The sequence below is a fragment of the Giraffa tippelskirchi genome, chromosome 4 (genome assembly GCF_054371585.1).
Source record: "Giraffa tippelskirchi isolate mGirTip1 chromosome 4, T2T-mGirTip1v1.2.pri, whole genome shotgun sequence".
Classification (NCBI taxonomy): Eukaryota; Metazoa; Chordata; class Mammalia; order Artiodactyla; family Giraffidae; genus Giraffa; species Giraffa tippelskirchi.
The window spans coordinates 44371584-44398557 of record NC_137278.1 but is presented as its reverse complement, the minus strand read 5'-3'; the positions used below and the strand labels follow the sequence as shown (position 1 = coordinate 44398557).

Here is a 26974-nt window from a genome sequence, read left to right as displayed (position 1 = left end):
ATCGATTCCAGTTCAAGGTATTATTGACTGGAATCCAATCAAAATAACTTCTGTCACAAGTGAAGTTAAATCAGAGTAGATTTCTTGATATGCTTTGAGGAAAAGAATGATACACGTCACCTGTATTGTGCTGTGATATTGTGAAGCAAAGTGCCAGTGGAAATAATTTTATTTAATTATAGTATATTATACAAGTTAATGTTTCTGTTGAGTCACATAGCCAGAAAATTTGGATCCTCATACCTGGTAAATAGGCAGATATTCAGTAAATATATGTTGAATTGCAATGGGAAATGCCTTTAATGTATGTTCTAACATTTATTGTACAATTTTTATATTAATAGAGGAATGAAAAACATGTTTGTCTTTCAGCCTCTGTTCCACCCATTCTACCTATATTCTGTGTGTACACTATCTACCTTTACATTCCTCTGTTCTCATTTCTAATGGTTGAGTTTAGGTAGAACTCTTGCTTCCAAATGATAGCAATACAGCTTAAACTGTTTTGAATAGTAAATGGGATTTTTTCGTGTCTACAGGTGGAAAAGATGCTGAGATAACATGGAGTTGAAGAGAGGTCTGCAGGAACCAGGGCCTTGGGGGTTACAGAAAAGGGATATCACTCCATTAGAATCCATTTTCATCTTTTTTTGCAATCAGATATTTTGCCAGAAAATCAAAGATGACTGTTTGCAACCATCTAGCCTCATATTCTTCTGGTACCATCACACCCAAGAGGCAAGACCACTTCTCCACCTACTCTAAACTGGGAGATTAATTTGGGTCAGTCATTATGCTCAGAGAAAGGAGGTATTGTATTTTGGTTTGGGACTGTTGGTCAGGCAGGGGAAAGCTTGTTCTGAGGTGAAGTATTAAACATCACTGTCCTATCCAAGGCTCCATTGCCTGAGCCCTTTGATGATTTCCCACTTCAGTTTAGCTGCTTATTCTTCTCAGAACAGCAGTGGCAGTTAAGGTTTGAAAATTTATGGAAAAGCATAATGTACTATACAGCTTTAGAACAGTATTATTGAATATGAACTATTTGGTTGAAGATAGGCTACAAATCTAAAATAATACATTAATTTAACAAAATTTACTTAGTACTTCTTATGGACAAGGCATCACACATTTATAGTATATCAAACCAAGTCTGGCTATAAGGGATTGTGAAATTATGTAAGATTTCATCAGAGCATAATTCATTTTAATCTCATCTTATTATTTTTATACTTTTATTTATTATTATTTTCTCATCATGGAACTGGATATTTATAGATTGTAGTTATTAATAGAGAATTTGAATGATGTGGATTTTTTTTTTTTCCTTTTGGCCACGCCTTATGGCTTCTGAGATCTTTGTTCCCCGACCAGGGATTGAACCTGGGTCCTCAGCAGTGAGAGCATGGAGTCCTGTCTACTGGACCACCAGGGAATTCCCAATGTGAAATTTTTAACAGTAGCTTTTCTGATATTCAGTATTTTCAGAGGGAATATTTTTGTACTTATGAAGAGCTTATTCTCATTACTGTCTTTTGATGACCCTTTTTTAAAAGATTTATTTATTTGGCTGTGCTAGGTCTTCACTGCTGTGCATGGGCTTTGTCTAGTTGCATCAAGCATGGACTACTCTCTAGTTGGAGTACATGGGCTTCTCGATGGCTTCTCTTGTTGTGGAGCACGGGCTCTAGGGCCTGTGGGCTTCAGTAGTTGTGGGGCATGGTTCCAGTAGTTATGGCTTGCAGACTCTGGAGTGCTGGCTCAGTTGTGCTGCAGCAGGCTTAGTTGCTCCATAGCATGTGGGATCCTTCCAAACCAGGGATTGAGTCTGTGTCCCCTGCATTAGCAGGTGGACTCTCAACCACTGGACCACCAGGGAAGGCCTTGATGACCCTTTTTGAAAGCTTATTCAGTGATTAAGAATCATTTAAAAGTGTGATCTGTAGTTAAGAAACTATCTCTTTCTAGTTATGTACCAAATTCAAATTTATTCCTTTTTCTGTCTTTAGTCTATTGCATCTGCAGACATGGATTTCAACCAGCTGGAGGCATTCTTGACTGCTCAAACCAAAAAGCAAGGAGGGATCACATCTGAGCAAGCTGCTGTCATTTCCAAGTTCTGGAAGAGCCATAAGACAAAAATCCGAGAGAGTCTTATGAACCAGAGCCGCTGGGACAGTGGACTTCGGGGCTTGAGCTGGAGAGTTGATGGCAAATCACAGTCAAGACACTCAGCTCAAATACATACTCCTGTTGCCATCATGGAGCTGGAAATAGGGAAAAGTGGACAGGTGAGTTCAAACTTCGATCAATTTCCCTTTGTAAACTGTATTTTCTATTACATATTAACCATACATTCAGAACAATTTATTTAACGATCTTTGTTTGCAGAGATAGTAATAGGAAAAGATTCTGCTTTTTAGAATCCTTTTTCAGAGATAGAAATCATCTGAAAATGTGGATATTCTCAATTGTGGATTGAGTCTGAAAGCCACCAGCCTCTGTTATAGCTATCTCAGAGGAACAAAATGGATCAGTAAGGTGACTGCACAGAAGTTGGCCACTACTCCCTTTTGGTTAGATCTCAGCATTCAGAATCTCCAAGGCAATGATAAAGATGCTAAATAAAGACCAGAAATTAAGACAGAACAAACACAGAACAACAACACAGAACAAAACTGACTCACAAAACTCATCTTTATAGGCATTCAGGTATAAGAGGCCATGTATTTTAATTACAATATTGTCCAAAAGACCCTGAGTATATACTATTTCTGTCCCTGAGCCTACAAATAATTTTTAATTGATACTGATTATTTACAAAACAGTACTGCTTTCCTTGCGATGGAGAAGGAAATGGCAACCCACTCCAGTGTTCTTGCCTGGAGAATTCCATGGACAGAGGAGCCTGGTAGGCTCTGGTCCATGGGATCGCAAAAAGTTGGACACGACTGAGCGACTCTCACTCACACACTTACTGCTTTCCTTTCATTTTCCAGTGTCTTTATAGCAGACATCCACATGGTTTTTCTTGAAGTCAGTTTGAACTGGCAGTCAGGTGACTGCCAGATCAGACTTTTAATGACCTGGTATATGTCTTTTAGGGGGAAAAAAAGCAGCAACTTGTAATTAAGAAGAGAAAACCCAGATCACTGAATTAGCTAATTAGATTTATTTCCAGATAAATAATCAAATAAGTGGTTCTGTTACATGCTATAATAGAAATTTATTTCTTTTCTTCTAATAAGGGGAACATGTTTTTAGCTGGCAGGTTTCCTCACATATTCCCTTCTTGAGTTTCTTAGGATTGATTGTTCAGTATTTGTAGTTCCCTAATGACTTTTTAATTTTAATTTAAAAGATAATCCCTTTTTAAAAATTATACTTTTGCAAAATTTATTTTGAGGTCCTTTTGTTGCGTTATTTTGCAAGCCTTTATGACTTTGGTTTCTCTGATCCTAAAGTCCATTTTCTTAACCATTCCAATTATTCCTAGACCAAAAATCAGACATTTAAAAAGGTGTAGAAAGTATTCTTGGATATTTCAGTTTCACCAGCCATTTGTATAGGCTATTCATTTTTTATTCTGGCAGTAGTGATTATTTCGTCTTCATGTGTTTGTTATATGGGCAAGAAGATGGAAACATACATATCTGCTTTGACTTTCCTAGAAAACCATGTGCTGTGCGAATAAGTCACTTCAGTTGTGTCTGATTCTTTGCCACCCTGGTAGCCCACCAGGCTCCTCTGTCCATGGGATTCTCCAGACAAGAATACTGGAGTGGGTAGCCATGCCCTCCTCCAGGGGATCTTCCCAACCTAGGCATCGAACCCGCATCTCTTAACGTCTTCTGATTGGCAGGCGTTTCATTACCACTAAGTGCCACCTGGGAAGAAAACTATTATAGTATTCCTTTAACTTGATATTTTCCTAGTATTTCTTGAACTAGGGTTTATAATGTGCTTTTGATTTTATATGCCATCTAAACTTATTGGGTACTGACACAGGGATTTTAAAAATCTATTTTTGAGTTCCAATGATTTTCCTTTCATTTTGTTAGCTAAAGTAATAAAAAAAAACTTTTTAAAAAATAGTGAAATGTTTTATAGTTTTCTATATGTAGGTCTTTTGTTTCTTTAGGTAGATATATTCCTAATTATTTTATTCTTTTAGTTGCAATGGTGAATGGAATTGTTTCCTTAATTTCTCTTTCTGTTTTCTCATTGTTAGTGTATAGGAATGCAAGGAATTTCTGTGTGTTGATTTTATATCCTGCAACTTTACTATATTCATTGATTAGCTCTAGTAATTTTCTGGTGGAGTCTTTAGGCTTTTCTATGTAGAGCATCATGTCATCTGCAAACAGTGAGAGTTTTACTTCTTCTTTTCCAATCTGGATTCCTTTTATTTCTTTTTCTGCTCTGATTGCTGTGACCAAAATTCCAAAACTATGTTGAATAGTAGTGGTGAGAGTGGGCACCCTTGTCTTGTTCCTGACTTTAGGGGAAATGCTTTCAATTTTTCACCATTGAGGATAATGTTTGCTGTGGGTTTGTCATATATAGGTTTTATTATGTTGAGGTATGTTCCTTCTATTCCTGCTTTCTGGAGGATTTTTATCATAAATGGATGTTGAATTTTGTCAAAGGCTTTCTCTGCATCTGTTGAGATAATCATATGGTTTTTATTTTTCAATTTGTTAATGTGGTGTATTACATTGATTGATTTGTGGATATTGAAGAATCCTTGCATCCCTGGGATAAAGCCCACTTGGTCATGATGTATAATCTTTTTAATATGTTAAAAGAAATCAAAGAAGATACAAATAGATGGAGAAATATACAGTGTTCATGGATCGGAAGAATGAATATAGTGAAAATGAGTATACTACCCAAAGCAATCTATAGATTCAGTGCAATTCCTATCAAGCTACCAATGGTATTTTTCACAGAACTAGAACAAATAATTTCACAATTTGTATGGAAATACAAAAAACCCCAAATAGCCAAAGCAATCTTGAGAAAGAAGAATGGAACTGGAGGAATCACCCTGCCTGACTTCAGGCTTTACTACAAAGCCACAATCATCAAGACAGTATGGTACTGGCACAAAGACAGAAATATAGATCAGTGGAACAAAATAGAAAGCCCAGAGATAAATCCACGCACCTATGGACACTTTATCTTTGACAAAGGAGGCAAGAATATACAATGGAGAAAAGACAATCTCTTTAACAAGTGGTGCTGGGAAAACTGATCAACCACTTGCAAAAGAATGAAACTAGAACACTTTCTAACACCATACACAAAAATAAACTCAAAATGGATTAAAGATCTAAATGTAAGACCAGAAACTATAAAATTCTTAGAGGAAAACATAGGCAAAATACTCTCCGACATAAACCACAGCAGGATCCTCTATGACCCACCTCCCAGAGTAATGGAAATAAAAGCAAAAATAAACAAATGGGACCTAATTAAATGCTTCTGCACAACTAAGGAAACTATAAGCAAGGTGAAAAGACACCCTTCAGAATGGGAGAAAATAATAGCAAATGAAGCAACTGACAATTAATCTCAAAAATATACAAGCAACTCCTGCAGCTCAATTCTAGAAAAATAAATGACCCAGTCAAAAAATGGGCCAAAGAACTAAACAGACATTTCTCCAAAGAAGACATACAGATGGCTAACAAACATGAAAAGATGCTCAACATCGCTCATTATCAGAGAAATGCAAATCAAAACCACAATGAAGTACCATTTCACGCCAGTCAGAATGGCTTCTATCCAAAAGTCTACAAGCAGTAAATGCTGGAGAGGGTGTGGAGAAAAGGGAATGCCCTTACACTGTTGGTGGGAATGCAAACTAGTACAGCCACTATGGAGAAAAGTGTGGTGATTCCTTAAAAAACTGGAAATAGAACTGCCATATGACCCAGCAATCCCACTGCTGGGTATACACACTGAGGAAACCAGACTTGAAAGAGACACGTGTACCCTAATGTTCACTGCAACACTGTTTATAATAGCCAGGACATAGAAGCAGCTTAGATGCCCATCAGCAGATGAATGGATAAGGAAGCTGTGGTACATATACATGATGGAATATTACTCAGCTATTAAAAAGAATGCATTTGAATCAATTCTAATGAGGTGGATGAAACTGGAGCTTATTATACAGAGTAAAGTAAGCCAGAAAGAAAAACACCAATACAGTATACTAACACATATATATGGAATTTAGAAAGATGGTAACGATAACCCTGTATGCGAGACATCAAAAGAGACACAGATGTATAGAACAGTCTTTTGGACTCTGTGGGAGAGGGCGAAGGCGGGATGATATGGGAGAATAGGATTGAAACATGTAAATTATCATATGTGAAACCAATCGCAAGTCCAGGTTCGATGCATGATACAGGGTGCTCAGCGCTGGTGCACTGGGATGAACCAGAGGGATGGGATGGGGAGGGAGGTGGGAGGGGGGTTCAGTATGGGGAACACATGTACACCCATGGCGGATTCATGTCAATGTATGGCAAAACCAATACAATATTGTAAAGTAAAAAATAATAATAATAAGTAAAACTGGAAAAAAGTGAAATGGTTTTTTGTCAATCAGTAATTCTAAACATCACTACAGATGTTTTTTAGCTAGCTTCAGAACATTTCATGATTACTTAGAATAAGTTTGTAAGCTTTTTTTAAGAGAACAGATATTTTAGGCTTGACAGCAATATAGTTTCTGTCTCAAGTACTCATCTTTCTTGCTGCAGCTCAGAAGCAGCCACAGGCAGTATGTAAACAAATGAGCATTGCTGTTTTTCTAGAAGGTTTACCTATTTCAGTAGAATCAATAGGTCCTAGAAGTCAGAGAGTCTTTAAGCACTCGTCTAATGTAAATTACATAGGTGAGGTGACATATATGACCATTTTCTAGAGAAGGTATATGAGGCAGATAAGTGACTTGCTTCAGACACAGCTGCTAAGTGGTGAAGTGAGAACTAAAATGGGAATCACCAGACTTAGTATTTCCAAAAATCATTGACAACTACATTGAGGAGCTTTTTTTAGCTTCTCACAATAGTCTGTGCCAAGAAAATATGTTAGGTATACAATGTGGTAATCAAGAGCATTGATAGGAATATCACTGAGCAATAAGAGGGAAAGAACTTTTGATATACACAACAAAACGGTTGAATCTCTAAATCATTTGCTGAGTGAAATAAGCCAGATGAAAAGTTTTTTTTAGCATAATATATGATTCTACTCATATAAAATCCTAGAAAATGCAAAGTAACCTATAGTGGCAGGAAGCAGCTGCCTAGGCATAAGAGTAGAGAGAGGGATGAAGTTAGATTACAGAGGGGTGCGTGAAAATTTTTAAGTGTGATAGAAATATTTATGTTCATTGTGGCAACAGTTTTATGGATATATATGTATATCAAACTTATGAAATTGCATACTTTAGATATACAGTTTATTGTATATTATTTATACTTCAAAGTTGTAAAGAAAATGATCACTATGCAAATGATTGGAAATGTACTTAAACCCACAAAAATTCTTTGATTGCAAATATATTCTTAAATCAAGAAAAGGTGTAAAGAAAAAAGTAAATTGTAATAGAACCTAGACTGGCAGTAAAATATACAACCCAGATCCTACTGGAAATGTTTTCGTGAGACCTGGATCCTTGGTTAGTACTTCTGTCAGCTTCTAGGTGAATGTTATTTATGACATACAAGTTACCAATTTTTAGAACATACCTAGGTAACAAAGGCAAAGTTCTTTTCACAGTACTGTCCTTGGATGAGTTTGTTAGAGAATTAATGATGCTAGGGTATTAAGAGGTTGCTTCTAAGAAGAACGATCAAGTTTTCTGAACTCGGGTGTGTGTGTCTGTTCATATATCTCAATCAACTAAATCACTGTGTTCATTTTGTGTCATTTTGTTTTTAAATCAATGATTCTTGGTCAACGCTGCATATAAGAATGAGTTTTGGATCTTTAACAGTTTTCATGCTCTGGACATACTTTAGACTAATTAAATAAGAATCTGTGGGAGGCTTCCCTGGTGGCTCAGTAATAAAGAATCTGCCTGCCAACGCAGAAGACACAGGTTCGATCCCTGATCTAGGAAGATTGCACGTGCCATGGAGTGCCTAAGCCTGTGGTCCACAACTACTGAGCCTGTGCTCTAGAGCCCAGGAGCCTCAACTGCTGAGCCCACATGCCACAGCTGCTGAAGCCTGCATGCCTAGAACCCGTGCTCCACAACAAGAAAAGCCACTACATTGAGAAGCGCGTATACTGCAACTAGAGTGTAGCCTCGCTAGTCTCAAGTAGAGAAAAGTCTGCACAGCAACGAAGACCCAGCACAGCCAAAAATATAATAAATTTTTTAAAAATTAAAAAGAAAAAAAGAATCTGTGGTGATGGGACCTGGGCATCAGTGTTCTTTAAAATTGGTGATTTCAAAAAAGAGCAGGGACTTTCCAGGCCATCCAGTGGTTAAGACTCCACTGCAGGGGTTACAGGTTTGATCCTTGGTTGGGAAACTAAAATCCTGCATGCCCTATATTGTGGCCAAAATACAAACAAACAAACAAAAAAGCCAATTAAAACTGGTGATTTCAGTATTCATCCAGGGTTGAGAACCACTGTGTTAAAGGTAGCAAAATACTCTGATTTAAAATGTTAATAGAGCTTGGCATTAAATTTTTACAGTGAGAATGATGTTGGCCTATTAGTTCTACTTGCCATAATTTGTGAAGTACTTGAGCACTATTTAGAAAAGGCAGAGGAACCAGAGATCAAACATCCATTGGATCATAGAAAAAGCAAGAGAGTTCCAGAAAAACATCTACTTCTGCTTTATTGACTATACTAAATAAAGCCTTTGGCTGTGTGGATCACAACAAACTGTGGAAAATTCTGAAAGAGATGGGAATACTAGACCATCTCACCTGCCTCCTGAGAAATCTGTATGCAGGTCAAGAAGCAACAGTTAGAACTGGACATGGAACAACAAACTGGTTCCAAATTGGGAAAGGAGTACGTCAAGGCTGTATATTGTCACCGTGCTTATTTAGCTTATATACAGAGTACATCTGCTAAATGCTGGGCTGGATGGAGCACAAGCTGGAATCAAGACTGCCGGGAGAAATACCAATAACCTCAGATATGCAGATGACACCACCTTTATGGCAGAAAGTGAAGAGGAGCTAAAGAACCACTTGATGAAAGTGAAAGAGGAGAGTGAAAAAGCTGGTTTAAAGCTCAACATTCAGAAAATGAAGATCATGGCATCTGGTCCCATCACTTCATGACAAATAGATGGGGGAACAATGGAAACAGTGACAGACTTTATTTTTGGGGGCTCCAAAATCACTGCAGATGGTGACTGCAGCCATGAAATTAAAAAACACTTGCTCCTTGGAAGAAAAGCTGTGACAAACCTGGATAGCATATTAAAAAGCAGAGACATTACTTTGCCAACAAAAGTCTGTCTAGTCAAAGCTGTGGTTTTTCCAGTAGTCACATGTGGATGTGAGAGTTGGACCATAGAGAAAGCTGAGCACCAAAGAACCAATTCTTCTGAACTGTAGTGCTGGAGAAGACTCTTGAGAGTCCCTTGGACAGCAAGGAGATCCAACCAGTCCATCCTAAAGGAAATCTGTCCTGAATATTCATTGAAAGGACTGATGCTGAAGCTGAAGCTCCAATACTTTGGCTACCTGATGTGAAAAACTGACTCATTGGAAAAGACCCTGATGCTGGGAAAGACTGAAGGCAGGAGAAGAATGGGACGACAGAGGATGAAATAGTTGGATGGCATCACTGACTCGATGGACATGAGTTTGAGCAAGCTCTGGGAGTTGGTGATGGACAAGGAATCCTGGTGTGCTCCAGTTGCAAAGAATTGGACATGACTGAGCGACTGAACTGACTGAGGACTATTTATTCAGGTACTAGATGTGGTGGTGGTAGGTTTTTGGTTTGTTTTTCCCCCTCCCTGCTTAAGTTTCTCTTTCCTACCCAGTTTGTCTGCATTACTTCTTTCTTTGGTCCAAAAAGTACATTTGACAATTTGCAGCCAAGTGCATGTGTTACCTCTTTTTTTTTTTTTCTTTTTAACCGCAGTATATAATACCTTTGGAGTATGAGGAAGCCAAAGTAATAGAGAAGTTACTAAGGAAGTAAATATTTATAGAAGTATGCAAAGCTAGAGAAAATGACTATGCACTAGTGACCTAATTACCTTTCGTGTAGTAAAGGTTTTTCTTCAACAGAAATAAAATTTTTGCAGGAATAAAACATGAGTTGAGTCCTAAAATTACACAGAAAACTTTGAGGTGAACATTTCCTGTCCAAAGGGAAGAACATCAGTGCTTTACTTGTATAATTGATATCCTTTCATATTTTATCATAAATCATAGAGAGACCTAAGCCTTGAGGACTGGCATGTATATTTAGGAAAGTTTCATTATTTTGCTTACTTCGTCAGTACCACTGTTGTGTTTGTCTTTCCTGAAACTGAAATAGAATTTCTCATAGAATGATTTCCTTTTTTTAAGTGGTAATGTTTTTTGGGGGGCAGGATCGTTTATATGCTTAGTAGAATCTCATATATAGTTATTTCTCTCTTTTGAGCCTCAATTTTGGCTTTTTATAAAGACATGTTATAAAGACTTTTTATAAAGACAGTTTTTCTTTTGTAACTTCTTGTTTTGCAAGACTAGTAAGACATTTTGTGAGGAAACATTTGTGAGAAACATTTTGTGAGAAAACATTTTGCCACAACTTCCATGCTAAACCATTTAGTAGTAAATTATTTCTTCTTCCTTCTGCTAAATTGTTTTTTCTTAAGTATTTAGAGATTCCCTGCATGTAGAGATCCTGAAGTATAAAGCTCTGTTTCTTTATTGTCAGTTTTAAAAAATGGCTAATGTTGTTGCCTTTTCTAGATGAAGTTTTAGTGTATCAAGCACTCTAGTTTTGGTCTATGTTTTCAGTCAACATAGGGAAGAAGTAGAGTCTACCTTTACTGATCTGTTTTTTTTTTCTGCCCGTCTCATCAGATGTGCAGTTCTGTTATTTTCAAGCAGTTAGATAAGTTAGATAAAATATGTGATATCAAGAGATTATATACAATGGTGAGTGAGTATGAGTGAAAGTTGCTCAGTCATGTCAGACCCCAGGGACTGTAGCCCCCCGGCTCCTTTGTCCATGGAATTCTCCAGACAAGAGTACTGGATTGGGTAGCCATTCCTTTCTCCAAGAGATCTTCCCAACTCAGGAATCAAACCTGGGTCTCCTGCATTGCACATGGATTCTTTACCGTCTGAGCCATCAGGAAGCCCATACAATGATAAACATGCTCTCATTTCTTGGATCAAGACAGATTTGGCTCTGGATTAAAAGGCCAGCATTTTGCCTGAAACATAGGTAAACATCTAATCTCAAAAGAAAGTAATCACTTATTTTTAATTTGCACAATTCCTTCTAAAACAATGTATATTGATCTCCGTGTATAATTCTATCTGGTAAGGAGCAAGAACTTGCTAAAACCTAAGTAATAATCAGTTTTATGCTGAGTGTTCTTACATACTATTGTAGCCTCTTAAGCCTGAGCACAGCCACCACAATTCCCTGCTTTGTGTCATAAGAGAAGAAGCAAAGTTTAAAACACATTCTGTCTTTCTCATGCCTTTCTCTTTTACATACATATATATAGGTACACACTTACGTGTATATGTATCAATATGTGAGGAAATTTGTAAGGATGGGATATAGAGAATTAATACTTAGTCACCATTTTGAGATCACGTTGCAATAGCTGTGGAGGGGAGCTTAGATAATCTTATTTAGTTATACAAGTTGTAATGCTTGGCCTATTTCTGATAATTCTTGTTTTTAAAGTTGGATTTTCACTTTTAACAATGTAATAAAGGAAATCCTCCAGAGAAATTAGTCAAACTAATCTAACAAACCACCCTTTGTCAGTACCGATTGATGAAATTTAACAGCTTGAGGATGCTGTAAATCAGTTTAGAATACTTTTTTTTAATAAATGAATTTTCCCTTTTATATTTTATATAAGGTTTCAAATATTGGGTTTATTTAAACTTTAGTTCTAAATAGGTCAACCCTTTTTGTAGCTCTAAGATATATTTCATAATAGTTTGTTTTCTAAAGTTGTAGTCCTAAACTTACAGTTCCAAGATATAATTTGTAGAAGGTCAGTGCCCAAGGTCTATAACAACACAGAAAATAAATAGAGTAAAAAATTTGGTCCTCATTGAAAGCCGTTGTGATTTTTATTGTGTTCATGTTTGTTAAAAAAAACATGGAGACCCAAAACTTAATATCTAAATTCTGGCTAACTCTGAATTAGGTATTTGCAAAAATACGTTGTACAGAAGAAAATGTTTTACAAAAGAAAAAAGATGCTAGAAAACTTTTGTTAGCATTTCTAATTAGAATGAATAGAGAATAGGTAATAGCCAGTGGGGGAAAAAATTTAAGTGGTCATCTAGTTTTGAAACAATTAAAACCAGAACTTTTCAGTAGTCGATAATTTACCAGTTAAAAAGTAGGCATTTTGGGGTATTTTAATGTAAGAATTATGTAGTAATAAGTGGCATTTAATATTTTGATATGTTAAAGATTAGACTGGTCTACTATTAATATACTTGATTTTCTTAATCAAGCCTTTGTTCAAAAATTTATATAATATTTTTGCATTTATTTTGGTTTTAAGTGACAGCCTTTGAAACTTATGAACAACATTTGACATACTTGAATTCTCTATTTTTTGAAACACTTGTCTTCTAAGACACCATAGTTACCGAATTTTCCTTCTAATTTCTAGTCTGTTCTTTTTTTTTTTTTTTCCTTTTCACATTTTGCTTGCTGGTTCTTTCTTATTTCTCCAGCTTTTCAATGTTGAAGTGTTCCTGAGCTTAAGTTTTGGTCTTGTTTTCTTCCCTATCTGCAACACACTTCCTAGGTGGTCTTATTTGTTTAATGGATTTAAATACCATCTATACCCTAACAACTCCCAAATTTGTATTTCCAAACTGAATTTCTCCCTTAAATTCCATGTATATACTTATGACATACTTGAGAATCTATTTAAATGTGAGAATCTATTTAAATGTGGAAAGGCTATCAAAAAATTGAATATGCCTTAGATTAAGTTCCTCTGTTGCCTCCCTTATTTGTTCCTCCTTCATTTTTTATCATCTCAGTCAGTGTTACCTCCGTTCTTCTAGCTCCTATCCTCTTCTTCTCATGCCCACATCTAGTCCATCATCAGATCTTGCTGGGTTTAATTCGATTACTCTTCACTGTTCCCCTCTACTCTGTTCAGATCACCATAACTTCTCCCCTAGATTGTAGTAACATCCTCCTGACTGAACTCTCTGCATCTGCCTTTGGCAATTCTCCACACAGCAGTGTGTCAACACAGTAACTCTGTTAAAGCCCAAGTCAGTTAATGTGTTCATCTCTCTGTAGGGCCTTCATATCACAATAAGATTAATAGCTCTCTCCCTTGCTCAGTCTACTGTAGCTAGACCCAGTGGCCTCCTTGCTGATTCATGGATCATGCTAAGCATGCTCCCTCTTTAGAGTCTGCACATTTGCCGATCTCTCTCTCTTGATTGGTCTTCATTCAAGTATCCTAGAGTTAGTCTTTTCACTTTCCTGAGGTCTTTTTAATTTTATTTCATTTATTTATTGTTCTAAAGTCATTTTAAAAAAATTTACCTTCTCAATAGCACTTTCACTGACCACCTCTTTAAAGTTTAGTCTTCACTTTCTGTTTTGTTTTTTGAAAACTTTATTGAGCTATAATTTCCATACAGTACAGTATATCCATTGGAAGTATCCAATTTGATTAATTTTGGTTGGTGTATATATATACTTGTGAAACCACCATGGTAGTCAAGTGACAGAACAGGTTATTCATCCCTTAAAAGTCTCCTTCTTCCCCTGTACAGTCCATCTCTCTCTCTCCAGCACAATTCCTAGACAACCACTGATCTACATTTAATCATCATCGATTAGTCTTTTCTGCTTTATTTTTTCTTGGCACTTATTATTATCTACCATGCTACAATATATTTTATTGTACCTACTATACTTGTCTGTGCTCCATATTAGCATGCAAAGGGATGAGGATTATTGCTGTTTTGTTCATTGCTATATTCTCAAAGTATAGGATGTAACTTGGCACGTGATATTCAGGAAATAGTTGTTGAGTAAATAAATGAATCATATAACTCACTATTTTACTAAGCATCTACTATCAGGCACTGTGTAGGTGTTGAGGATATACTGCTGCTAAGTCGCTTCAGTCGTGTCCGACTCTGTGCGACCCCATAGACGGTAGCCCACCAGGCTCCGCCGTCCCTGGGATTCTCCAGGCAAGAATACTGGAGTGGGTTGCCATTTCCTTCTCCAGTGCATGAAAGGGAAAAGTGAAAGTGAAGTCGCTCAGTCATGTGCAACTCCTAGCAACCCCATGGGTCTGCAGCCTACCAGGCTCCTCCACCCATGGGATTTTCCAGGCAAGAGTACTGGAGTGGGGTGCCATTGCCTTCTCCGGTTGAGGATATATCAGTGAACAATATGGACAACTCTTATCTTAAGGAGCTGACAGAAAACAAAAAATAGTAGTAAGTAGTGTAAGAAAGTGTATCAGAGACTGAAGAGCCTTATCAAAGCTCAGAAAAGGAAATGGCTCTCTTTACCCAGGAAATTGAGGAAGGTGGTTCTAAGGAGGTAACATTTGCATTTGATTTCTCTGACTTCATCTCTGAGTCAGAGTGTTGTGAACTAAGAAAAATGAAAAAGTTGGTACAGATAGGTGTATGACTTTTCTAAAGTTTATGAGCATAAACCCTTCTGTTTAACACATAGGTGTGACCTGTGGCACTGGTTTAGTACAGTTGCCCTTTCTTTCCTTCTTACTTTCTTCCTTCCTTCCTTTCTTTCTCTCCACCTCCCTCCCTCCCACCACTTTTTTTCTTTCCCTTTTTTTTTAAAAGAAAAGACTTTTCCTACATGTTGGTTTTCTAGTTTCTCAAACCATAGGTTAACAAGTACCAGGAAGTAAATTGGCAGAAAAATTGTCTCAAGCAAAAGCAAGACTCATTTACTACAGTAATTTTCAGCATCACTGTGTATCAGACTCACTTAAGGAGCTTTAAAAAATTATGGACCCCCAGACCGCACCTCAAAGTAAAGGACTTTTGCTTTTGTTTGAGAGAGGGAAGGCTTCTCTAAGAAGGCAGGGTGATTGGAGAGCACACAATACGTGCTGAAGGAACAGCAAAGGCAGGAAGTTGGCCTTGGTAGGAAATTTGAATTTTTATTCAAAGTATAGTAGGAAACTATTGGAGGGCTTCAAAACAAGGAACTGATGTAATGTGATTTATGTCCTCAGAATTCCTGAATTCATGTGAGAAGGATAGATTATAATAGAGTCAAGAGTGAAGCCATGATTCTGAGAGGTTAGGAAAAAAAAATCACCAAGGTTGGAACTGTTTTTTTGCACATTAAAAGCTATTCTCTTTTGCTTCCAAATATCTGTGTGATAGTAGTTAGGTAAAATGGGATTTCAAGGTAAAAACAAAAATCCCGAAAACTTCCTCTTTCATTTTATTATCAAGGTTAGATATCTAGAATGAACAGAGCCAAAATTAGTACTCTGTTTCAAAATGGGTTTTCGTGGGTTTATTTGGACTTCTGACAGTCTTCATCCCACATTTCTACCTCTTTCCCATAATTAGGATGATCTCCTTCCTTTTCAAATTTTGTTGTAACACGTTTCAAAACTTGGCAAGCCCAGAGATAAAAATCATTACTAATAAAAATCATTACAGTGCCAAAAGGGGAAAAAGCATAGTCAGGAGAACACTTAGCGGGCGCTATAGTGGTGGTCCAGGTAAGATAATGTTAGCCAGGAAGATGGAAATAATTTTAGCAGTCAAGGTGGAGAGAAGTGAGCAGATAGAAGAAATGGTTTAATGTAGATAAGTTGCTTTGGGATGTGTTGGAAGTGATGGAGGAAATGAAAGAAAGGGAGGAATTGGAAATAACTTGTTTTTTGTATGAATATATTAGTATAAATTGTTAACCTTAGTCTTTGTTTAACAGTCTTACTGCTAAGTTTGGTGGGGTGGTTTAGTCGCTAAGTCATGTCCTACTCTTATGTCCCCATGGACTGTAACTTACCAGGCTCCTCTGTCCATGGGATTCTCCAGGCAAGAATACTGGAGTGCATTGCCATTTCCTTCTCCAGGGGATCTTCCCGACCCAGGAATTGAACCCAGGTCTCCTGCATTGTAGGAGAAGGCAATGGCACCCCACTCCAGTACTCTTGCCTGGAAAATCCCATGGACGGAGGAGCCTGGTAGGCTACAGTCCATGGGGTCGCTAAGAGTTGGACACGACTGAGCGACTTCACTTTCACTTTTCCCTTTCATGCACTGGAGAAGGAAATGGCAACCCACTCCAGTATTCTTTTCTGGAGAATCCCAGGGACGGGGGAGCCTGGTGGGCTGCTGTCTATGGGATCGCACAGAGTCGGACATGACTGACGCGACTTAGCAGCAGCAGCAGCTCCTGCATTGTAGGCAGATTCTTTACCAACTGAGCTACAAGGGAAGCCCCTACTAAGTTGGCCATCTAATACACAACTTGAGTTTTTTGGCAGCAGTTATCACTAGCCCTTCCACTTGGGAAAAAAGTAAATCAAAAGAAATTATTTAACATTTGGCAATTAAGAAGATGCTTTTGTGCTGAAGTAATTTTATTTTTTTTTAAAAAGCCCCAATTTATGAAGAGATGCATTTGAGATTTTTGAACTTAAATTCTTCCTAATCAGCTTTAAAAAATATCATTATTTCTTATGATGTGCCCTTTTCTTTCTGTATATTATGTTTCAATGTAAAGATTTAAAGAGAGAGAGAGCGATCAGTGTTTGTCTTTGCAAACTTGTTGACCGTGTTTGAGAACAGGGCTTTAGCACTGGTGAAGTCCTCAGCTTCTAATAGCCTGCCAACAGGCAGCTCGTGGACTTCTTTCAGATTGTTGCCATTCAGGCTCTCTGGTTCTATTCTTGTGGACGGATGGGGTATTTGAGAGGAAGCCAGAAAACCAAGCTTTAAGAGAACTTGGAAACAGTTTTTGTGCTAAACTCAGGGTAACCGGGTATCCTGCCCAGCAGTGTTGAAGCTGCTTGTGTTTGTCTAGTATTTATGTCCTGGCTCAGGGCCTCTGGGCTTCATTCCATGTATGCTGCTGCTTTACAGCCAAGGTAAATGTAGATGGCCTCTGACCCAAGCCCACCCTTAGCACTTTATAAAAAGTATTTAAAATATACAAGACGTAAAATTTACCATTTAACCATTTTAAAGTGGTATTAAGTACATTCAGTTCAGTTCAGTTCAGTCGCTCAGTCGTGTCCGACTCTCTGCGACCCCATGAACCGCAGCACGCCAGGCCTCCCTGTCCATCACCAACCCCCGGAGTCTACCCAAACCCGTGTTCATCGAGTTGGTGATGCCATCCAACCATCTCATCCTCTGTCGTCCTCTTCTCCTCCCACCCCCAATCCTACCCAGCATTAGGGTCTTTTCCAATGAGTCAGCCCTTCGCATGAGATGCCCAAAGTATTGGAGTTTCAGCTTCAACATCAGACCTTCCAATGAACACCCAGGATTGATCTCTTTTAGGATGGATGGATTGGAACTCCTTGCAGTCCAAGGGACTCTCAAGAGTCTTCTCCAACACCACAGTTCAAAAGCATCAATTCTGCGGCGCTCAGCTTTCTTCACCGTCCAACTCTCACATCCATACATGACCACTGGAAAAACCATAGTCTTGACTAGACGGACTTTTGTTGGCAAAGTAATGTCTCTGCTTTTAAATATGCTATCTAGGTTGGCCATAACCTTCCTGCCAAGGAGTAAGCGTCTTTTAATTTCATGGCTGCAGTCACCATCAGCAGTGATTCTGGAGCCCAAAAAAATAAAGTCTGACACTGTTTCTACTGTTTCCCCATCTATTTCCCATGGAGTGATGGGACCAGATGCCATGATCTTGGTTTTCTGAACGTTGAGCTTTAAGCCAACTTTTTCACTCTCCTCCTTCACCTTCATCAAGAGGCTCTTTAGTTCTTCTTCACTCTCTGCCATAAGGGTGGTGTCATCCGCATATCTGAGGTTATTGATATTTCTTCCGGCAATCTTGATTCCAGCATGTGTTTCTTCCAGCCCAGCGTTTCTCATGATGTATTCTGCATATAAGTTAAATAAGCAGGGTGACAATATACAGCCTTGACTTACTCCTTTTCCTATTTGGAACCAGTCTGTTGTTCCATGTCCAGTTCTAACTGTTGCTTCCTGACCTGCATACAGGTTTCTCAAGAGACAGGTCAGATGGTCTGGTATTCCCATCTCTTTCAGAATTTTCCACAGTTTATTGTGATCCACCACTCTCTATTTCTAGAGCTTCTTTATTATCCCAAACAGGAACTCTGTACTCATTAAACAATAACTCCCCATTCTCACCTCTCTGGCCCCTGTATCTTTGAATTTGCTTATTATACAAGGTACCTCATGGAAGTGGAGTCATAAGATGCTTACCCTCTTACTTTGGCTTTCTTTGCTTTGTATAATGTGTTAAGATTTATCCATGTTGTAGCACTGTGTCAGAATTTCATTACTTTCTGAGGCTGAATAATATTCCACTGTATGCCTCCACTGTGTGTGTATATATGTACACACATACACACATTTTATTTATCCATGAATCTGTTCATGGTCAGTTGACTTCTCACTTTTGGTTTTTGTGAGTAATATTATTATGGATGCGATGTACAAATATCTGTTTGAGTCCCTGCTTAGGGTGTATACCTAGGAGTAGAATTGTGAGAACATATAATAATTCTGCGTTTAAATTTTTGGGGAACTGCCAAACTGTTCTCCACAGTGGCTACAACCACTTTATATCCTTTCCAGCAGTGTTCTAATTTCTGCACATCCTCATCAACAGCTTTTCTTTCTTTTTTTTTTTTTAATTGCCATCCTAATAGATTTGAAGTGGTATTTCATTGTGGTTTTGAGTCACATTCCATAATAATTAGTGATGTTGAGCATCTTTCCATGTACTTATTGGTAATTTGTATATCTTCTTTAGAGAAATGTTTACTTAAATCCTTTGCCAACTTTTAATCTGGTTGTTTGTTGTTACTGTTGGGTTATACGAGTTCTTTGTATGTTATGGATATCAATCACTTATTGGATATATGATTTACAAATATTCTTTGGCATTGTGTGGTTTGTCTTTTCACTCTATAGATAATATCCTTGTATGTACAAAAAATTTTAATTCTGATGTAGTCCAGTTTATCTAATTTTCTTTTGTTTCCTATGCTTTTAATATCATGTCCAAGAAATAATTACCAAATCCAGTGTTATGAAACTTTTCCTGTTTTCTTCCAAAAGTTTTATAGTTTTAGCTCTATGTTTAAATCTTTGATCCATTTTGATTTAATTTTTATTTATGGTGTAAGGAGCCTGGCTGGCTACTGTCCAGAGGGTTGCAAAGAATTGGACATGACTGAGTGACTAACACTTTCACTTCCACAAGGTCATTCGTAACATTTTTGGATGGATTTTTAAAAATGTATTTCTCATTTGAGGAAAAACAAAGTGGGACTTTTGAACTTACAAGCTAAGTTTCAGTTTTATCATGTTTCTCATCTTTCTGTAATTAATTAAAGAGAGCTCAGTAGTATCACCCAAGATACAGGTGGCACTTAATAATAAGTTGCAGTCACTAAAAGTGAGCTCAGATTAACTGCCAAATAAGCTCAACATCTTTTTCATTGCCAGGGTTATTAACTTAAGTAGATTAGAGGAAGTCAATAATAGTGGAAGTATGTCTATATCTGAATTTTAATGTTATTTGTCTGCAGTTACAGTACAGAAGCAGGAACAGAATTATGATGATAATACTAATGAGTGCATAGTTCACTGAGTAGTGACATCTAATAAGATTGATTGCAAAGTGTGTTTGACCAGTTATCCTGTGATAAATAACCCCCTCATACATGCCCTTAGTCTAGGAAAAACAGCTTAGCCCTCTAGGAATATAATTTAAGGTTTCCATCCTGTATCACCTGTTTTCCATGATCTATCACCTACTGTGCAGTCTAACCATGTGGGACTATATTTTCCATACATGCATATCCTTCTCTGTTGCTACTTGGAATGTTCTTATCCATTCCTGTTTTCACTTGGTTAAATCCTCTCTCTTCTTTAGCATTCGTATTGCTGATTATCTCTGCCATGAATTCCTGCCTAGTTATCTAACTAGATCTGATAATCTGAATTCTCAGGATATTTGAACCTTTCTTTAACATTTCTTACAACTTAGATTTTTAAAAAATTGAATTTATTTATTTTTAATTGAAGGATAATTGCTTTACAGTATTGTGTTGATTTCTGCCAAACATCAAATGAATCAGCCATCAGTTCAATTCAGTTCAGTTGCTCAGTTGTATCCGACTCTGCGACCCCATGGACTGCAGCACACCCGGCTTCCCTGTCCATCACCAACTCCTGGAGCTTGCTCAAACTCATGTCCATTGAGTCAGTGATGCCATCCAAACATCTCATCACCTGTTGTCCCCTTCTCCTCTGTCCTTCAATCTTTCCCAGCATCAGGGTCTTTTCAAATGAGTCAGTTCTTCGCATCAGGTGGCCAAAGTATTGGAGTTTCAGCTTCAACATCAGTCCTTCCAATGAACACCCAGGACTGATGTCCTTTAGGATGGACTGGTTGGATCTCCTTGCAGTTCAAGGGACTCTCAAGAGTCTTCTCCAACACCACACTTCAAAAGCATCAATTCTTCGGCGCTGGGCTTTCTTTATAGTCCAACTCTCACATCCATACATGGCCACTGGAAAAACCATAATCCTGACTAGACAGACCTTTGTTGGCAAAGTAATGTCTCTGCTTTTGAATATGCTATCTAGGTTGGTCATAACTTTCCTTCCAAGGAGTAAGCATCTTTTAATTTCATGGCTGCAATCACCATCTGCAGTGATTTTGGAGCCCAGAAAAATAAAGTCAGCCACTGTTTCCACTGTTTCCCCATCTATTTGCCATGAAGTGATGGGACCAGATGCCATGATCTTAGTTTTCTGAATGTTGAGCTTTAAGCAACTTTTTCACTCTCCTCTTTCACTTTCATCAAGAGGCTCTTTAGTTCTTCTTCACTTTCTGCCATAAGGGTGGTGTCATCTGCACATCTGAGGTTATTGATATTTCTTCCGGCAGTCTTGATTCCAGCTTGTGCTTCCTCCAGCCCAGCGTTTCACATGATGTACTCTGCATATAAGTTAAATAAGCAGGGTGACAATACACAGCCTTGACGTACTCCTTTCCCTATTTGGAACCAGTCTGTTGTTCCACGTCCAGTTCTAACTGTTGCTTCCTGACCTGCATACAGGTTTCTCAAGAGGCAGGTCAGGTGTTTTGATATTCCCATCTCTTTCAGAATTTTCCACAGTTTATTGTGATCCACACAGTCAAAGGCTTTGGCATAGTCAATAAAGCAGAAATAGATGTTTTTCTGGAACTCTCTTGCTTTTTCGATGATCCAGCAAATGTTGGCAATTTGATCTCTGGTTCCTCTGCCTTTTCGAAAACTAGCTTGAACATCTGGAAGTTCATGGTTCAGGTACTGCTGAAACCTGACTTGGAGAATTTTGAGCATTACTTTACTAGCCTGTGAGATGAGTGCAATTGTGCAGTAGTTTAAACATATTTTGGCATTGCCAAATCCTCCAGTGAACACTCAGGACTGATCTCCTTTAGGATTGACTGGTTTGATCTCCTTGCAGTCCAAGGGACTCTCAAGAGTCTTCTCCAGCACCACAGTTCAAAAGCATCAATTCTGTAGCTCTCAGCCTTCTTTATGGTCCAGCTCTCACATCTGTATGTGACTACTGGAAAAACTACAGCTTTGACTATTTGGACATTTGTCAGCAAAGTGATGTCTCTCTGCTTTTTAATATGCTGTCTAGGTTTGTCATAGCTTTTCTTCCAAGGAGCAAGCGTCTTTTAATTTTGCCCCTGCAGTCACCATCTGCATTGATTTTGAAGCCCAGGAAAATGAAATCTGACACTGTTGCCATGTTTTCCCCATCTGTTTACCCTGAAGTGATAGGACCAGATGCCATGATCTTCGTTTTTTGAATGTTGGTTTTTGAGTCATCTTTTTGCTCTCCCCTTTCACCTTCGATGGCTCAGATGGTAAAGCGTCTGCCTACAATGTGGATGACCTGGGTTTGATCCTTGGGTTGGGAAGATCTCCTGGAGAAGGAAATGGCATCCCACTCCAGTACTCTTGCCTGGAAAATCCCATGGACAGAGGAGCCTGGTAGGCTACAGTCCACAAAGAGTTGGACACAACTGAGTGACTTTACTTTCTTTCACTTTCACCATCATCAAGAGACAAAATTCCTCTTCACTTTCTGCCATTAAAGTGGTATCATCTGCATATCTGACGTTGATATTTCTCCCAGCAGTCTTGATTCCAGCTTGTGCTTCACTTAGCCCAGCATGTCACATGATGAACTCTGCATATAAGTTAAATAAGCAGGGTGACAATATACAGCCCTAACATACTCCTTTCCCAATTTTGAATGTTCAGAAAGTTTTGAATATTTACATAAAATTTATTTATATAAATATTATTGTGTTTAGATGATGTAAAATTAGAAATAGCTACATGTCTAATAATAGATGAAGGAATGAGGGACAGAGAGGGAGAATGAGTGAATAAGCATAAAAATCGTTAGATACGCTATGAACTACTCTAGAATCATTTTTTTTAGATCAAAATTTTTAAAGATTATTTAATGATATTAGAAAATGAAATAGTGTTCCCTATAGGGGGAAAAAAGCAAAATACAGAGCTGTATATATAGTATGTGTAGTATAATCCATATTTTAAAATAATTTATTCTTATAAAGTACATGTAACATAAAATCTACTTTCAGTGACATTTAGCACATTCACAATGTGCAACCATCATAACTCCAAATTTTAGAAATACATATTTATTTGCATAGAAAAAATTGCCCTCCATAATACATAACAGATGTTCACAGAGAATTATTTTTATGTGATGGAGATATCTGCATTTCTTGTTATTTATCTGTTTTAGTATTTTCCACATTTTCCTGTCCTGTTTTCTTTTTCCTAAAGAGTCATTCTAAGCTTGAAGCTAGTAATGTTTATTTCTTTTGTTTTTAAACATTTAAATAAAGTATTTATTTTCTCTTTATTTTGAAATGTCATACAAAAGACTGAAGGGCCTGAGTAATTTATATTTGGCATGTGTCTAAGAAAATGCTATATGGCATCAGGTTAATAATAAAGAAAAAAGTTAATTAAGAAATTGAATGAGGTTTAGAGTTAAACTCTTTGATAATGGTTTAGATTCTTTCTTCTTACTTGACAACATTCTAAAAACTTATTTCATTGAAAATTTAAAATTAATTAATAAATACCAGTGTTTATATTTTCTGGTAATAAAATGCTCTTCATATATATTTTAAACCATAATTAGCCGTATTTGAGTGATAACGTTATTGAAGAAATCTTTGCACTATATTTGGATTTCAATCTGCTGTAGACAACATTTTATTTTACCTGCAATTTGCACAAGGAAAAGTTAGATCTAGGATCTTTCTCAACTAAAGGAAATGTATACAAGATTTTTAAAGTGTTAATTATAAACCTAGTGAATTTCTTTATAGTGTATGTGGTTGTACTCTATAGATAAGTAAATTATACATGTATCTTTTCTGTTGATGATTACATTCCAGGGAGATTAAATCAGAATTTTGTATTGAATGTGTTGGGAAGAACTTTAAAGTTATCTATGAATGTTTCAGAGAACCTTGCTTCTTCAGGACCTGTATAAATCCAAATTTAGAGAAAACTTTTCCCTGCCTGTCTAGTCTCTTAAGAATGATCTTCATTTATAGGCTCCTGTAAGTATGTAATGTGATGTTACCTTATCTAACTAATATGAGTTACCTTATCAGCATGGTATTTGCAAAATTCAGAATATTTACTATAAGATTATTTTCTGCCCTAACTTACCTAATACCATTCTGACTTATAATTTCTTTTCCTCTGAACCAAACGTCAGACGAAAAACACACACACACATGAGAGCTGTGGGTTTAGTTTTATTTGGGGACTTACTGAGTTCTGTAACCCAGGAGACAGCTTCTCACATAGGTTTGAGGAACTGCTCTGAAGAGGTGGGGAGGGGAGCTCAGTGTATACATGATTTTGGTGAAGGGGGTAGGGGAATTCAAGCACATATCTCAGTAGAAGGTTGCTACTAGTTACGAGAAGGTTGCTGCTAGTCTCAAGAAGCTGATGTCTCTGTTAATGATTTTAGTGCTTTCTAGGTTTGAGAAGATGTAAAAAATTGAATTCATAAAATTTTCTCCTGAAAATATCTAACTATCTGAAGGCCTGTTCTGCCATTTTTCCCGTAGCACAGAGTGCCTCATTCCTTGTCTCCACCTTCAGCTCCTTTCAGGGTGTGTTAAAGGTCAGCGACTGCAGTAGCTAGTGACTTAATTCTTGATGAACCAGATGGCTGGTAACTTTTTTTTCGTGATAGCAGGAAAGGGTGCTAAGCCCATAATAATAAAAAAGATGTCATTTGCCTTCTGACAGGTTAACAAAAGCTCAGTGGGAATGTACTGTTCTTATTCCTACTTTGCATATAGGAAAACATGGTCATGGAGAGTTGATGTAACTTGCCCAGGGTCACACAACTAGTAAAAGATAGAACCAGACACAGGCCAGTTTGAGTTCAATCAGACCTTATGTCATAACTTAGCAACCCATCTAGATATCTTTTGCTATGATGTGTGATCAGTGCTATCCCTCACTGTTACCCGCTTAGAGCTAGTCTGTCTTGATGCCAAAGCCTATGTGTTTCCTAGCGAGGTGATGTTGTCATCAAAGATACAGGAGAAAGATGGTAGATTCTGGATCCTACCATTCCTGGACTTAAATTCTATCTCTGATACTTTTTGGCAAGTCACTTAACCATTATGATCCTCAGCATTCTCATTCATAAAATGGGCACAGTACCATATACTTATAAAGGTTATTTTGAAGGTTAGAGATAGTGTATATTATGGTTAGTACTGAAATTAGATTGATTATATTCTTTGCAGCCGAAGATGAAGAAGCTCTATACAGTCAGCAAAAACAAGACCGGGAGCTGACAGTGGCTCAGATCATAAACACCTTATTGCCAAATTCAGACTTTAATTGAAAAAAGTAAGGAAACCACTAGGCCATTTAGGTATTACCTAAATCAAATCCATACAGTGGAAGTGACAAATAGCTTCAAGGGATTAGATTTGATAGAGTGCCTGAAGACCTATGGATGGAGGTTTGTAACATTTTACAGGAGTCAGTGACCAAAACCATCCCAAAGAAAAAGAAATGCAAAAAGGCAAAATGGTTGTCTGAGGAGGCCTTACACATAGCTGAGAAAAGAAGAGAAGTGAAAGGCAAAGGAGAAAAGGAAAGTTATACCTATCTGAATGCAGAGTTCCAAAGAATAACAAGGAGAGATAAGAAAGCCTTCCTAAGTGAACAATGCAAAGAAATAGAGGAAAACAACAGAATGGGAAAGACTAGAGATCTCTTCAAGAAAATTACAGATACCAAGGGGACATTGCATGCAAAGATGGTCACAACAAAGGACAGAAATAGTATGGAACTAACAGAAGCAGATGTTAAGAAGAGGTGGCAAGAATGCACAGAAGAACTGTACAAAAAAGATCTTCACGACCCAGATAATCATGATGGTGTGATCACTTACCTAGAGCCACACATCCTGGAATGTGAAGTCAAGTGGGCCTTAGGAAGCATCACTACAAGCAAAGCTAGTGGAGGTGATGGAATTCCAGTTGAGCTATTTCAAATCCTGAAAGATGATGCTGTGAAAGTGCTGCACTCAATATGTCAGCAAATTTGGAAAACTCAGCAGTGGCCATAGGACTGGAAAAGGTCAGTTTTCATTCCAATCCCAAAGAAAGGCAATGCCAAATAATGTTCAAACTAATGCACAATTGCACTGATTTCACATGCTAGCAAGGCCATGCTCAAAATTCTCCAAGCTAGGCTTTAACAGTATGTGAACTGAGAACTTCCAGTTGTACAAACTGGATTTAGAAAAGGCAGAGGAACCAGAGATCAAATTGCCAACATCCACTGGATCATCGAAAAAGCAAGAGAGTTCCAGAAAAACATCTACTTCTGCTTCATTGACTACACTAAAGCCTTTGACTGTGTGGAGCACAATAAAGTGTGGAAAATTTCTTCAAGAGACGTAAATACCAGACCACCTTACCTGTCTCCTCAGAAACCTGTCTGCAGGTCAAGAAGCAACAGTTAGAACCAGACATGGAACAATGGACTGGTTCCAAATTGAGAAAGGAGTACATCAAGTCTGTATATTGTCACCCTGCTTATTTAACTTATATTCAGAGTACATCATGCGAAATGCTGGGCTGGATGAAGCACAGGCTGGAATCAAGATTGCCAGGAAAAGTATCAATAACCTCAGATACACAGATCACACAGCCCTTATACATAACTATTGTAGTATAATGGCCAGTCACCACACATATGTTTAATAGGTTACTGGTAAGTTTTCTCAATGTACCTAACATCTAAAGTGTCTTTGACCTTTGAGAAATGGTTTTAAAAGAAAGCCTGATCCTGTGTGTTTGAATGCTAGACTGTTAAAGCTTCAGTTTAATCACATGTTAAATAAGAAAACCAAGTGATACTTGACAGCACATGAGGCCCAAATCACATGCTTTATCCTCA

At 37.6% G+C, this 26974-nt stretch overlaps 1 protein-coding gene across 4 annotated transcripts in view; it reads left to right on the top strand.

The window, feature by feature from the left end:
* COMMD1 (copper metabolism domain containing 1) overlaps positions 1-26974 on the top strand; it is a 155275-nt gene that overhangs the window by 62297 nt on the left and 66004 nt on the right. For 2 of the 4 annotated variants that reach the window (XM_081588445.1, XM_081588446.1), the window contains exon 2: positions 2010-2291. In XM_081588445.1, the coding sequence (XP_081444571.1) occupies positions 2010-2291 (282 nt within the window). Of the gene's footprint in view, positions 1-2009; positions 2777-3741; positions 5317-23925; positions 24094-26974 lie in introns of those variants that run through there. The other 2 variants (XR_014081768.1, XR_014081767.1) reach the window with 2 other exon arrangements.